This window comes from Globicephala melas, chromosome 3 (assembly GCF_963455315.2).
Source record: "Globicephala melas chromosome 3, mGloMel1.2, whole genome shotgun sequence".
Taxonomy (NCBI): domain Eukaryota; kingdom Metazoa; phylum Chordata; class Mammalia; order Artiodactyla; family Delphinidae; genus Globicephala; species Globicephala melas.
The window spans coordinates 120,339,239-120,354,193 of record NC_083316.1 but is presented as its reverse complement, the minus strand read 5'-3'; the positions used below and the strand labels follow the sequence as shown (position 1 = coordinate 120,354,193).

Below are 14,955 nucleotides of genomic sequence, written 5' to 3'. Positions count from 1 at the left end.
AACTGAATCAACAGACAAAGGATTAATTTCCAAAATATATACACAGCTCATGCAGCTCAATATTAAAAAAAACAAAGAACCCAATCCAAAAATGGGCAGAAGACTTAAATAAACATTTCTCCAAAGAAGACATACAGATGGCCAAGAAGCACATGAAAAGCTACTGAACATCACTAATTATTAGAGAAATGCAAATCAAAACTACAATGAGGTATCACCTCACGCCAGTTAGAATAGGCATCATCAGAAAATCTACAAACAACAAATGCTGGAGAGGGTGTGGAGAAAAGGGAACCCTCTTGCACTGTTGGTGGAAATGTAAATTGATACAGCCACTATGGAGATCAGTATGGAGATTCCTTAAAAAACTAAAAATAGAATTACTATATGACCTAGCAATCCCACTACTGGGCATATACCCAGAGAAAACCATAATTCAAAAAGACACATGCACCCCAATGTTCATTGCAGCACTATTTACAATAGTCAGGTCATAGAAGCAACCTAAATGCCCATTGACAGATGAATGGATAAAGAAGATGTGGCACATATACAGAATGGAATATTACTCAGCCATAAAAAGGAACGAAATTGTGTCATTTGTAGAGACGTGGATCTAGAGACTGTCATACAGAGTGAAGTAAGTCAGAAAGAGAAAAACAAATATCGTATATTAATGCATATATGTGGAACATAGCAAAATGGTACAGATGAACCGGTTTGCAGGGCAGAAATTGAGACACAGATGTAGAGAACAAATGTATGGACACCATGAGGGGAAAGTGGCTGGGGGTGGGGTGAGGGGGATGAATTGGGAGATTGGGATTGACATGTATACACTGATGTGCATAAAATGGATAACTAACAAGAACCCGCTGTATAAAAAAATAAATAAAATAAAATTCAAAAATTCTAAAAATAAAAATTAAAGTGCTTAGCCAAGCACCTGAAGAACTCAGCGGAAGTTAGGAAATGCCATCATTATTACCAATCACACCATCATTGCTCTCTAGTTCTGTTAAGAGATAATGTAATGGTATATGCAAGACAGTGGTACCTATGACCATAACAAAAGTCTGCAGTGGGCGTTTAGTTTCCTTCTTTGAGAAATATTTATGGAGTGCCTACATTTTTGCCAGGTGCTGTGCCAGGTATATCATGGTGAAAGTGACCGACACAGTTCCTACCTTCACGGAGCTTGCAGTCTAATGTTACAGAAACAGTTAAATAAGAAAGTATAATACAGTATTATTTGTGCCACAGTAATGGAAAGTAGGATCCTATGGAGCAAAGATAAGAGGTGCCTAATCTAGATATGGTGGGCTAGAAAGGCTTCCCATAAAAGGAACCTCTAGATTGGGACCTGAAGTATGTAATCAAAGCAGGTGAAGGCACAGTTCCAGGCAGAGGGAACATTATGTACAAAACTGAAGAAGCAAGTGTGTAACAGCATTGAAGAGCTAAAAGAAATGGGGTAGAGCTGAGGTTAAAAATGTAACGGGTGGGAGGGCAACAGAAGAGGCTAAGGACAGAAGCAGAGGTCATTCCACCAAGAGCTGTGATTCATGTTAAGGAGTGACAATGGTCACGCTCACATTTTAGAAATCTCACCATTTTTGCAGCAGGAAGAAGAGACCCAAAGGGGACAACACCAGACGTGGGTGGGAAGGACAGTTTCAGTTTCTTTGCAATAATCTAGAAAAGCAATGCCAGTGGGCTTGGTAGCATCAGTGGAGACGGGAAGAAATGGACGGATTAGAGACGGATGAAGGAAAAGAACCAATAGGACTTGGAGACTGAAGAAATGGTTACGGAGAAAGAAGAGCCACTCAGGTTTTATTCTTCCCTGGGGAACTGGGCAACTGATGAATCCATTTACTGAGATAAGGAACACTAGGAGAGAAGAGGTTTGAGAATGTGCACGATGAGTTCAGTGGAGATTCCGCACAGTTGAAAGAATCCCAGAATACAAAATCAGAATAGTCAGGAGGCAAACTTTCCCACTCAGAATGATTCTTCCTCCCAGTCAGCAGGAGCCAGTGCACATCTTGGTAGGTTCACTGCACCCCTGATGGTAGCCCAGCCTAATGACAAGAACAGCAGTGGAATACTAGATAGTTCTTGGATGACTAGAAGGAAAAACTGGAGCCTCTTTTACTGCCTGCTGTATCGTCAGAATCAACTTGAACAATGGAGAGAACAGATCCCAATTGCTATTTGTCCATATGATGATCATGAAAAAACTAACAGGGCTTCCTTGGTGGCGCAGTGGTTAAGAATCTGCCTGCCAATGCAGGGGACACGGGTTCAAGTCCTGATCTGGGAAGATCCCACATGCCGCGGAACAACTAAGCCCGTGTGCCACAACTACTGAGCCTGCGCTCTAGAGCCCGTGAGCCACAACTACTGAGCCCACGCACCACAACTACTGAAGCCTGTGCACCTAGAGCCCGTGCTCCACAACAAGAGAAGTCACCGCAATGAGAAGCCTGCGCACTGCAACGAAGAGTAGCCCCCAGTCGCCACAACTAGAGAAAGCCCACACGCGGCAACAAAGACCCCAACACAGCCAAAAATAAATAAATAAAACAAATAAAAATTTTTTAAATGGAAAATTTTATTAAAAAAAAAAAAAGAAAAACAAACAATAAGGAGAGGTCCCTCCCTTGCCTCCAAAGCAGATAGCATTTCAATCTGTCAAAGCAAATTAAAAATGGACCTGCCAACGCTTGTGAAGTTTTCTTGCAAGAAATTCTGAACCTGAATCTGATCAAGCCTTAGAATCTGATGTTTAGCTCTAACAAATTTACAGAAAATACAGGGGTAAGAAAAAAATGTGTCAATAAAATCACAGAGATCAGAGAGATGGATGAGTGAAACCCAGAGTGCCAGACATTCGCCATGACAAATAACTTGGTTTCTTCAAACAAACAGATTGAAAAAGAAAAGAAAGAAAGAGGGAGAGAGAGAAAAAGGGAGCAAGGGAAAAGGAGGGAGGGAGGGAGAAATTAAAAGAGATTTAAGATTTTTGCCACTTTGTCATATATGTCATATGCAATATTTTTTTAATTTTTTTTTTTGCAGTATGCGGGCCTCTCACTGTTGTGGCCTCTCCCGCTGCGGAGCACAGGCTCCGGATGCGCAGCCTCAGTGGCCATGGCCCACAGGCCCAGCCGCTCCACGGCATGTGGGATCCTCCCAGACCGGGGCACAAACCCGTGTCCCCCGCATCGGCAGGTGGACTCTCAACCACTGCGCCACCAGGGAAGCCCTATTTTTTTAATTTTGAAAGAGAAAATAAATAGCAATAAAAGATAATGGATGGACCTCATTTGACTCTTGATTCAAACAAGAGTTTGACAACTTTAAAAATAATATTGTGAGAAAATGAAAGAAGTTTGAACACCAACTAGATATTAGAAGATATTAAAGAATTATTAATTTTGTATGTGATAATGGTATTGTTACGTATCTTAAAATTCATTTTATTTTAGAAACATATAGTATAGTGTTTGTGGATGAATGAAATGACTGACTTCTATAATTTGTTTCAAAAGAATCCAGTGTAGACAGAGGAGAAAGTAGGTAGGAATATATATGAACCAAGATGAGTCTTGTAATAATCTCTGTAATTTTTGGAGCTGGGTTTCTCTACATTTGGATGTGTTTGAAAATTTCCATACTAACATGTTTTAGCTGACTTGCCAAGAAACGCAGTATTTGAGGAAAGCTAGAGCAAAGACCAAAGAAAAAGAGCAATAGTCAGCTATGATGCAGAGACGGAGCATCACCTCTACATTTCTGAAGAACTGTTTTCTGTGCATCGGACTGGCACTCTCTTCTATGCCCAGTCACTCCTCTCCATGGTTTGTGTTTGGAGGTGTTCCAAATGGAGCTCTGTGGCACATTCTCAGCTATTTCTATCTCTAATTTCTTTGGTAAGATCTAAACCTCCTTAGACTATCAAAACCATTTGGTCTTCTCTTTCCAATCGTATACATACGTTTTTAATATATTGAGGTACTTGGGGGCAATCACAGAGATCTCCCCCTTTCTGCCTACATATTGACACTTCTCTTGCTGCCAAATTCATTCAGGATGCCAGAGACCTAGGAAGAAATGATTCAAATCATCTCCTACAAGGAACTGGGCTCAGGTAATATACCTTGTTTGGCATGAAAGTGAAAACGGCATAATAGAATATGTTACTAACACGCTTATATCCCTGTTACGTTGAGCCCAACGGTCGGAGAACAGCATCTTAAAGAGATAAGAAAAAATGATACCCACTACCCCTTTCTTCTATCATCATCATCACCATCCAATACCTGCCCAAGCAGGGTCTAAACCAACTTCATGATGAAGTCTTATACTTAGATTATGCTATATATTTAAATTATAAATTAACAAGGCTCAAGTCTTAAGAACACTCCCTTTGGGATACAAAGTCACTGGATCCACAGTTATTAAAAGGTTTCTTATGTATAAAATCCTCTGAAAAAAGTAACACCATGCCTTGAAAATATTCTAAATAAAATGACAGAACAGAATTTTTACTGACGTCGTGATTATGGCATAGAGAGAGAACTTGAAAGCAGGAATGACTAAAGGAAGAGGAACAGAGAACATCTTAGATGGAAAAGACAGAAAAACATCACAGAAAGAGGAGAGGCAGGTGTGGTAAAGACCAGACCCTCCCAGTTTGGACTTCATTGTTCCGTGGCTTCATTTTGAATGTGCCAATATCATATTTCCATGGACAGTAAAAATTGAAGCTATCATTGGTAACTTTTGAGGAAACAGGAAAAAAAGAGCTAGAATCATTTCAAGATAGATGCTTTTCCACCTGTTTTCCTTTAAAAACACACCCTCTTATGGAAGCTTTTAAAATCAACTGGGTAAGTTATTCACAATGGCCAGAACCACCATTTCTTCCCAATACAAGGTCATGCAGCTGAATTCTAAGTGAGAAGTCATTTCCTGATCTACTTTTCTCCAACACTCCATCTCAATCAACCACCCTGAAGATATATACTGCGTATAAAAGGAAATTAGAAACTTTTGTGGAAACAACGCTTTACATTTAAGAAAACCAAGTAAAGAGAAAAAAGGTTAAAATGCACCTACAAGCAGGAATCTGTTGAAAAGGCAATGAATTGGTACCTCCATAATTCACAGAACTCATAGTTTATGTTTTTGGATCTTACGAATTAAACTCCCTATTTGTGGTCATGTTATCACAGTTCTACTAAAGGCAAATGCCTTTGAATCTGAATGGTTTCAGGCATTTGTCTGAAGTAACTCACTCATGAGTAGGATTAAGGAAATGTACTTAATTTTCTCCAACCAAGAGCAAGCTTCCCTAGGGCACTGGGAGAGGGCTAATAAGAGGTTCATTTATTTCCACGCACCTGTGATTTTGTTCCTAAGCGGTGTGAATGGCTATTGAGTTCAATATCAGGACTTCTCGTTGCCAAATTACTTAGCTCTCATTTCATCTAGAGGTGAATCAAGAAGGCATCCTCTGATGTTTATGATATTGCCTTCCACATAACACTTGGAGAGAAAACAGAGGGAATTATTTACCTAGTTGGGTGAGAAAGGTGGAAAAGTACCTTCTCGTTTTTTTTAATTAAAATACTTTGTGAGGCAATCCTAGGAGAGACATTTCTTTACTTCCTATATCACTCACGTTTTTTCAGTTGCTGATAAGTGAATCATAATCCACAGTATCTCACATATTTTGGTGAGTAAGCAACGTAGACAAACACCTTTCTTGCTGCCCTTTTGAACACACACAAACATGGGTTGACTTTAACTGTTCATAGTTCTGCAACAACGAAACACTCAGTCAGAACTGCCTGATGTTGACCATCAGTTCTAGGTCCACATGAAGACTGAATGAGCCAAGAATCTAACCTGTTAATAATTGACAGATTTCCCAATGTCCCCTTGGAAAATCTGGAAGAAAATTAGGCAAACAGAGGAAGAAGGGGTCTTTCCCCATGACTGTCAACCACCATATGCAATGTATTAATTTCTTGCTGTTCATTTTTTACTGGATCCGGACAAAGTGACGCTGCATTATCCCTTGGTTATTAGAAGAGTCTAATTGCTTGGAGTTAATTACTTGGACCTAAGAAGTTTGTCACTACATATCTATATCTTTATCTACAGATATTTTTATAACATAGGAGGAAGTCGAGTCCCCCGGCAAAGAGCATCTTTTCTGTTAGTTGGTTGGCTGGTTGGTTTCTTTGAGGTTGGGGGAGGTGCTCACCAGAGACACACACTGCCCCTTCGGACCTGGCTGGCAGGTGGTGGCTTCTGGGCTCCACATCCTCTGCAAAGCGAGCGGTGGCTTGGTGCTCACAGTTGGTTGATTGGCAGGGCTCGGAGCGTCTTTGCGTACAAGCAACTCCCTGCTTTAGAGCACCTCCTGTAGTTTTGTCCCATTAACCTGAGCACAGCAGGTTGACGAATTTGGTTATAGAGGCACAGTTGGCAGCTTCTAATTAAATAATTATGCCTAAGCAGCTGCACGGAAGCTGTCATGCACCTTAGAAAGACAGTAGCCAGTTTTATGGATCCTAAGACAGAGGAAGAGTTAACACTTAGCTCTGGTTGTTACGTACAAAGGGCAAGTATATCGTATGCAGTACATGTGCTGTGCAATATGAAGTTGCTGTACGTTTGTGCTAGCCTGTCCATGGAGTGACAGAGAGCAAACCTTGGCAACCTCTCAGCAACCCAAAAAAGAAAGAAGCGATTATATGATCAAAGAACAGAGTCTGTTGAGAGCAATCTAAAAAGGACATAGTGTTATATGGATGAGTCTTTGATGAACACAGAAATGTCACTGAGCTAGTAGGCAAATACGCTCAGGTTCTGGGTATCATTTAGATGAGCAAGTGATTAGAATCAAGTGTAGTCTTTTTGAGGGGCTATGGTTGGTAGGTTTTCTTTTATTTGACTGAAGCTTCTTAAGAGGCTGTTTTCAAATATTAGAAATTGGAGAACAAGGTAAATATCACATACCTAGATTTAAACTCTATGATGCATGTTTTCCCCAAAAAGTTAGAAGATATTTATTCTACAGAATCACAGATAATGTCACACTCCTTTGTAGAAAGCTAAAAAGCTAAAGCCGTATCTCTATACTAGTGGAAAATTCACCAGAAGGAAGAAAGCAGAATCTGGCAACTAAGTTCCAACATAGAGGAAGGTACAGATTACAGCTAAAGGCCATAGGTAGGGATACGGGACCAAATAATGCTTGTTCCAACACATGAGAACGCTACTGAACTGCTGGCTGATTTCATTTTTCTACACAGGCTCTTCTTTCTACACAATCCATTTGTCTTCACTTCCAAAAACCAAACGTGTGATAACCCAGTAGAGAGCAACTCGGCTTCCCACAGGCCTTGTCACCAAGGTTCCCAGCACCATCTCCAAATGAATAAACACAACTGTAGGCAAAAACGAGTCCAGGAAATTCAGTCATATCTTTATGTGTAAAGACATTAAGATATTTTAATCCTCAAAATTTATGGATTTGCCTTAAAATAAGAACAGAGAAAAACTGGAAACATATTTCTTATGGCATTCACTTCACCCAACTCCCAGACCTGTTGAAAATCAGCAGTTCATCAAGCACTACACTTTACAGATTGATTGATTGTTCTTTCAGAGATCAATGGCTTATCTTTAGAATAATGCCATTTCTTAAAATAAGGCATTCTGTACAGTCATTTAAACAAATGGACTGACCTCTAACAAACTCTTACTTTAAAGGCACAATTTAAAGGTACAATTGTTTCCTTTCTTTTTTCCCTTCTGCTTTCCTTTTATGTCAGTGACTCTATCACCTCAGCTATCTGAAGACGACTGCATGTGACTGACAATTCTCAAGGATTCATTCCTTTTAGATGACTCCTAAATGAAGCTCGACTTAATTACGTCTGCACTGCAACTCACATCTCAGTACAAACTGCTAAGGAATCAAATCACAAAACTGTAAAGCCTAGAAAAGCAAATTTCAGACTTGGGGTCGGGGGGGAAGGGGGTCTTTCGTCAGTCTATGCTGCCATCTAGCCAAGATCATGTCGTTCAGTGCAACATCCATTTGTGTTTTCAACGCCCCCATGAAAGCCAGTCTTCAGCAACCAGCTTCAGAGACCCCAAAGTTAGATAAAAGAATAGAGAGCAGCACTTCAGCCACTCTGAGTCTATCAACCTCCTGTGGACCAACAGCTAAGTTCTAATGTTCTTATGTTCACAATTCAGTATCTGACAGAGCCATACATGCCTGTTTTCATTCCACATATTACCTATACCAGTATCATTTGCATCTTGTGATTTTTGAGGCCTTTAAATGTTCTGTGATTCTTTAAATATTTTTAAATATTTAAATAAATATTTATATAAATATTTATATAAATATTATAAAATAAATATTTTATAAATATTTATTTAAATAGTCTGTGACTGGAAAAACAAACGTTGTCTTAGGTAAGACATGAAAGCTGACTATAACCTCTAATCTTCTAGCTGTACCTCAAGGGTTAAAAAAAAGAACCAAAACAGTATTCCTTAGACATAGACTGAACATGCAGACATATATTTCTGTTAAGAGGATCCATACACATGAAAAAACAAAAAGAACCCGTGGTACTTACGATAGAAGACGTACTCAGTGTAACTTGACCAGACCTTGTCATCTGTGTATTGGTTGACGAAAGATGCTGTCACTGAGGAGTTACAGGCCACCATGTGGAATCCACATTCTGACAACATATCAAAAGCCCTTTCCAGATGCCTGAATTTGAGATAAAATCTGGAGGTGTATCTTTCTGGGGCTCTGTCAGGGTCTCTGCTCTCATTCAAAGTTTCTCCAAAGACCTCCTTTGCCAAGGAAATCCTTCCACAAACCAAAATCCGGGGAACTCTCCGAAACTTGGCATCCGCCTGCCCCTCTCTGCCCATGGTGCAGGAGCCCCTGTATCCCACAGTAATAAAACCCCACTTGCGGTCAGCAGGGAGTAGCGAGGAAGGGGGGCATATTCTCGTGTCACTTCCTTGGGAGGCATCTTCAAAGTCACTATGGCAGAATTCATCTGGGCTTTGCTTGATTTCATCAGGGGTCAGGAGTTTGACCAAGTCTGGGAGCTGGAAGTACTCAGCTTCCCTTTTCAGTCTTCCCCTTTCTGGAAAGTGATCAGGCAGGACCACCTGCCTGTCCCTGAGATAGTCCAGAATATAACGGAACAGGAATCCATCTCTGTCAATGAAAAACCTTCCCTTGGAGTCCTTGGCTAGATCGTTAGCTGTGTCTCTCTTTGGGGAAAACATTTTCCACAGGAGGGAATGAGGGATGCTTATTAATGTGGAATGGCGAGTGAAATAAACTTGACCCCCAACATTCAGCTCCACAACCTCAGGGAAGGAGTTGGGAACCGCAGCCCCTTGTTCTCGAGGATAATAACGACTACAGTTTCCACTCAGAGCCATTGTCCCTTTCTTCTTCTTCTATTTTGACGTGAAGGTGCAGTTCAATGGAGTCAGAGCCTGATCTTTTGCAAACTTGTAAGGGAGGGAGAGGACGCTAACTTGTTAAGAAAACGGCCTTCTCTTACCTAGTTTTTTCCCCAAGAAAGCAAAATTTCAAAGACTCCACAGGTGAAGTGATGCTGCAAAAGTAGTTTAAACCCTGGCAGGTGGTAAGCTATTACTTCATGGAATATAATTAACTCATCTGCATCCAATCTTCCCCCAAGCTCAGTAGGCAAGGCAGGCCAGGTCTCCAGTTACTGAGAGGTCTGTGTGAAGGAAAAGAGAGAAAATTATTTCCTCAATCCCAGCATGAGTCAGAAAAAAAGAGACCACTGGAGAGAGAAGAGGGAAGGAGAGAAGCAGGAAGGGAGGAAGGAAGGGAGGGAGGGAGGGAGGGAGAGATTATTTTACATAAGCAGCCCTGGAACTACTGATTTCACCCATTCTTCAACTAAATCGTAGCTTCTCTCAAGCTATTTTTTGTCTACATATTTATCCATATTCCTCTGTCTCCAGCATTTAGTATTAAAAACATTTCTATTTGATTTCTGCATTAAAAAGGAATATGCAATTTTCAACTTCTAAAAGGGAATTTTTTTTTTTTTTTTCTGGCTGGACAGGAAAAGTAATAAGCCTCGGAACTTACCTTAGTGAGTGCTGGAAACAGCTCTTGCGCAGAAATACCCATTTGCAAAGCAGTCGGAATCCACAACCACACAGAGTCTGGAGCTTGTCAAATCCCAAAGAGGTAAAGGACAGAGGTATCAATGAAGGGTGCCAGAGAGATGTGCTCTTAGAAAATAATCATATATATATATGTGTGTGTATATATATATATTTAAAGATTTATATAAATGTACATTTGTGTATAGATATGTATATATTCACTTCCAATCTCAAGTTAAAACAAGTCACAAAAAAGTTAAACCGTGACAAGAGGTTGTATTGAAGAAGCAAAGCAGAGAAAAATATTCATCCAAAGCTTCTCCAGGAAAAAAAAAAAAAAAATCAAACCTTTGGAAAGAATCCTTAAAACAGAAGAGAGTTGCAAGAGGTACTGGGACCTAGAAGCTTTTCAGAAAGCCCAGAAGAAGAAAGAAAGACAGATGTGCCCTGCTGGGGTCCCAGGTAGCCACCCCACCTGCCGGCAAGGGCAAGCGGGCTCCCATGTTCCCAGCCAAGTGGGAGCCGGTGGCCGCCGCAGCGCCGAAATGACGACGGGGGGCTCGGGCTCGGGCTTCTCAGGCGGCGGAGCTGGGTGGTTCCACAGTTCCTAGTGCAGTTCGGATGCTGTTGTTTCAGCAGTGCAGGCAAGAAACCATCCAGGGAAATGACTATTACATCATCTTAAAGGAATATGGCTTGGAGAAAGCGGAGGCAGCTCCGAGTCACGTCCGCCTCGCTGACAGGTCGCCAGGACTGCACGAGGACGCCGCGCTCCGGCCGTGAGCACGCGACTCCTGGGCGCTCTGGGCGCGGGGCGGGGACGCAGCGCTGCGCAGCCACTCCCCCCCTCCCCGTCCTGTCCGGAAGTCTGGAGTTTACAAGGGCCTTTGCTTTGCCCTTTCCTCCTGTCTTCAGACTTCCACCGCCACCACCATACCCCAGAAACAAGCCCCCAACCCAGTGGTGAGACGAACACAGAGATTTTTCATTAAAAAAATCAACAAACATGCCCGTCGCACGTGCACTGAATTTCTGCGGAAGGGCAAATTGCCCCTCTAAAGCTTGTTTTTATAAAAAATTTAAAAAAAAGGAAGGAAGGAAGGAAAGCACACCCAACGACCCCCAATATTCAAGCTACAAAGTAGTTCTTTTTTCCAACCAAAGAGGATGAAACCATGTTCTCTCAGATGCCTTCACCTGTTTTTTCCCTTCTCCATCCCTCTGCCACCCCACCACAGGAAATAAATAAATAATAAATACATACATGCATAGGTACAGTCTCTCTGGAATTAATGATACTCCTTCAAAAGAATCCACGAAGCACTGGTACCCTCAGAAAACCCAGGGTTTATATCAGTAAGTCATGAGCTTAGCTTCCATGTAAATTGTGACCTGCAACCTTTTTTCTGGGGCTGTTTCCATACAGAGCATCTCTTTGGATGTGCCCCCGCCCCCTCCCATCTCATCCCAAGAGGATTCTGGTGGAAGATTCGCCTGCAAAGAGACATTTTACTCCTGTCCCACAGGGTTCCCTTAAGTGCATCATTAGAGTTTCAGGAAGGCATTTCCAGGGCAACCTAATCCACTAACAAAGTGCTTCCAGTTGATCCTGCCAGTCAATAATGGCCCAGCCAACAGCTTACAGTAAGTCAGCCATTTCCCCTTTCAAACACCAACGTCTTAGGACTCACATTCCTAATGAGAATATAGTACTTCATCTATGAATAATATATGTGAGGCACACTCCATTCCAAACAATTGCTATTTTTAAAAAATGAAAGCCAAAACTGGAGAGGAAAGTATGAATTAGATAAATTTTATGGGATACCCGTGTTTATGGACAACTCTTGCCCCAAGAATTAGCTTGAAGATAGACTCAGCGGTAGCATAAAATAATTTCTAATTTAACACTTTTCTTTCACTAAGAACCGGATTACTGAACATATTCAGAGTGTTAGCTAACACTCCAACGCCTGATTATATTTGACTTTTGTTTCTTTAACGAATGTATTAACCTGTTCTGCCCTCAATCATTGGGATTTTAATACTGGACCAATCAAGGATGTGTCTGTTATTTGATGCACTCATATCGCCATCTAGTGTTTTCAAACTATCAGTGCAATCTGTATCTGGCAACTTACCTGAACCAAAAGTTAGATTTTTTTTTCCTTTATTTTAAGGTTTTTATAGTGGTTTGAGTATTTCCAGAAATGTTCTGTTCACCAAGATGACAAAGTAAACATTTAGTTGCCATCTGGTTAAGGGAAAAAAGTAAGTCTGAATCTATACCTATTAAGTACTGGTTTTGGTTGTAGTTAAGAGCAAATTATTTTGTCTAAGAGAGTAGGCCAGTACGCCATGACAATAGCTTTGGAGATTAGATATTAAAATATTTGGGGGGCAGTCTGACAGGAAGTGAAGAATGGGAGGAAGAAAAATCATAGTCTTTTAAAGATAAAAGGAACTTGTGAAATGGAATCACCATCTTGTCTTAAAGATACGGAAACTGAGTACCAGAGAGGGAAAGCACTTCCACAGGGTCACACAGCTGTGGAGTAGCAGGGTAGGGGTTAGACCACTGCGTATTCAGAATGATCAATGTGCTGTTTTTAACCTTATGGATTCTAGAATAGGGATGGAGAAGTGGCAAGCAAAGAAAACAAGAAGAATTTCAAGATTATTACACATTTGAAAACAAAAGAACAAGTCATTTAAAAGAGCTTTTAGCATTAAGTTGAGTTGAAAGGCTAAAATATTTTTACCATTTAAAAGTAGAGTAATCTGAATTTCAAAAATGAGGAGCTCTGTTTATTTTTCTGGGTTCCATAGGGTAGGCAACTTTTTTTATTTTTTATTTTTTTTTTGCGGTACGCGGGCCTCTCCCGCTGCGGGGCACAGGCCCCGGACGCGCAGGCTCAGCCGCCATGGCTCACGGGCCCAGCCGCTCCGCGGCATGCGGGATCTTCCCGGACCGGAGCACGAATTCGTGTCCCCTGCATCAGCAGGCGGACTCTCAACCACTGCGCCACCAGGGAAGCCCTGAACCTTCTTTTTGAAATGAGATTACACACAGAGAGACACATTCTGAGGACTGAAAAAAATAAAACATAAAACATTCACCACACGACCTTAACCTTGTGACCACACCACCTGAAATGCACTCTGAATTCGTATTTCTTAATATATTTTAATGAACACTGTAACTATCCCAGGCTTTACACACTTGTATTGCTGTATGTTGTTCTGTGCTAAAAAAAAGTTCATTTATTATAATAAACTGTTAAAAATAAACAACTGTTTTGCCAGCCCTCTTTAGGCATATTTACTTTTTTAATCTACCTGGAGCCTCAAGAAATTGAGAGGTTCTGGACCTCTCATCTTTTGAGAGGTCAGGGGTTTGAGTCAACATTGGCCCTAAGCCTATTCATGTCAGGTTCTGTAGAGCACAGGTTAACATCTGATCCATACTCTTTCTTATTCCTTTAGTCTCTGGGATACAAAGGCTTGAGAAGTGGGCTTTGAGGAAACAAAGCAATACACCATATAGAGAGATTTAAATAGTGCTAGAGTAATCGAGTATGTCCCAGGGTGTCTCAGGAAGGCTGTCAGTAATCCCAGCTGTTTGGTGCCTGAACAAGAGGCAAGAAGCCAAGTCTAAGCAGTTAGTGTGTTCCTGTCCTTCGTGTCAGCAGATAACGCTGCTAGTGTGATTATTCTTTTCTGGCAGCTTTCCGCTGAAACACTGTGGGATGCCACACTCAGCCCGAAGGCTGAACATCCAGCAACAGATTTCTCTTAGGGGAAGAGCGAGGAAGAATGTTCCATCCTGTTCCTTGTAATATTCAAGCCCACAGCACATGAAGACACGCCATGGGTAATTTGTGGTATTGATAAAACGTGTCAGCTTCTGTTTCCTGTTCCCCACTTTCACACACCCGCAGAGCTGAATGTTGAAGAGTCTATTCTCAAAAGGACAATTTTAATTTTGGAATAATGGGATCACTTCCCATAGCCTCACCCCCTAACACATCCTTCAGTTTCCTCTCCCGTCAAGCACTGATAGCTTTTATGCTGACTGTCTTTGATATAAGGGAGGGAATTGATCTCATAAACTTACTCATACTAAGATGCAGTGCACTCATTGTGTTACATGCCCCCAAGGACTCCTGAATTAGCACCATCATCTTAATAGCTACCGTTTATGGAGGGCCAGCCACAGTCATTACCTCTCTCCCTGACTGGTGGTGTAACAGCAGACGGGAGACTCAATGTCTCTGAGCCAGGGTAAAATGGAGAAAATGAGAAGACCTGCCTCCCAGGTGTGCTGGGCTGATAAAATACTATGATCTGCATGTTGGACCCCTAGCACGTTCCCTAGCTCTAGCTGATGCTTAATAAATGACAGCAGTATCCGTGATAGTGGTAGAAGCAGCCATATTTATTGTTAGACTCAAGCTGGGGCACAAAGAAGTTACAGAAGATGCCCGAAGATTGAAATTCACTTCTACTTCCAAAATCATTCATCTTCCCACTGTGAAGTTTTAGGTAAAGATCATTGCTTGGTATAAATGTATTTCTTAATAATGGGGGGAATTTCAGGCTTTGGTGAGGGGGATGGGTGGCAGAATGGGGAACTGAGAATAATCAATACCACGATGGTTAAAAATAGAAATTCCACTATCTTCTGCCAGACAGGGTTGTATTCCTGGTACCCTTTCATCCATTCCGCACAGATTT

General features: G+C 41.4%; 1 protein-coding gene across 1 annotated transcript in view; it reads right to left on the bottom strand.

Annotated features, from left to right (window-relative positions):
• KCTD16 (potassium channel tetramerization domain containing 16) overlaps window positions 1–10,325 on the bottom strand; it is a 265,170-nt gene extending 254,845 nt beyond the window's left edge. The window contains exons 1-2 of the mRNA XM_060295472.1: window positions 10,199–10,325; window positions 8,679–9,818 (exon numbers count right to left, since the gene is read on the bottom strand). Coding sequence (XP_060151455.1) covers window positions 8,679–9,510 — 832 coding nt within the window. The 5' untranslated portion in view covers window positions 9,511–9,818; window positions 10,199–10,325. The remainder of the gene's footprint in view (window positions 1–8,678; window positions 9,819–10,198) is intronic.
• Window positions 10,326–14,955: the final 4,630 nt, after the last annotated feature.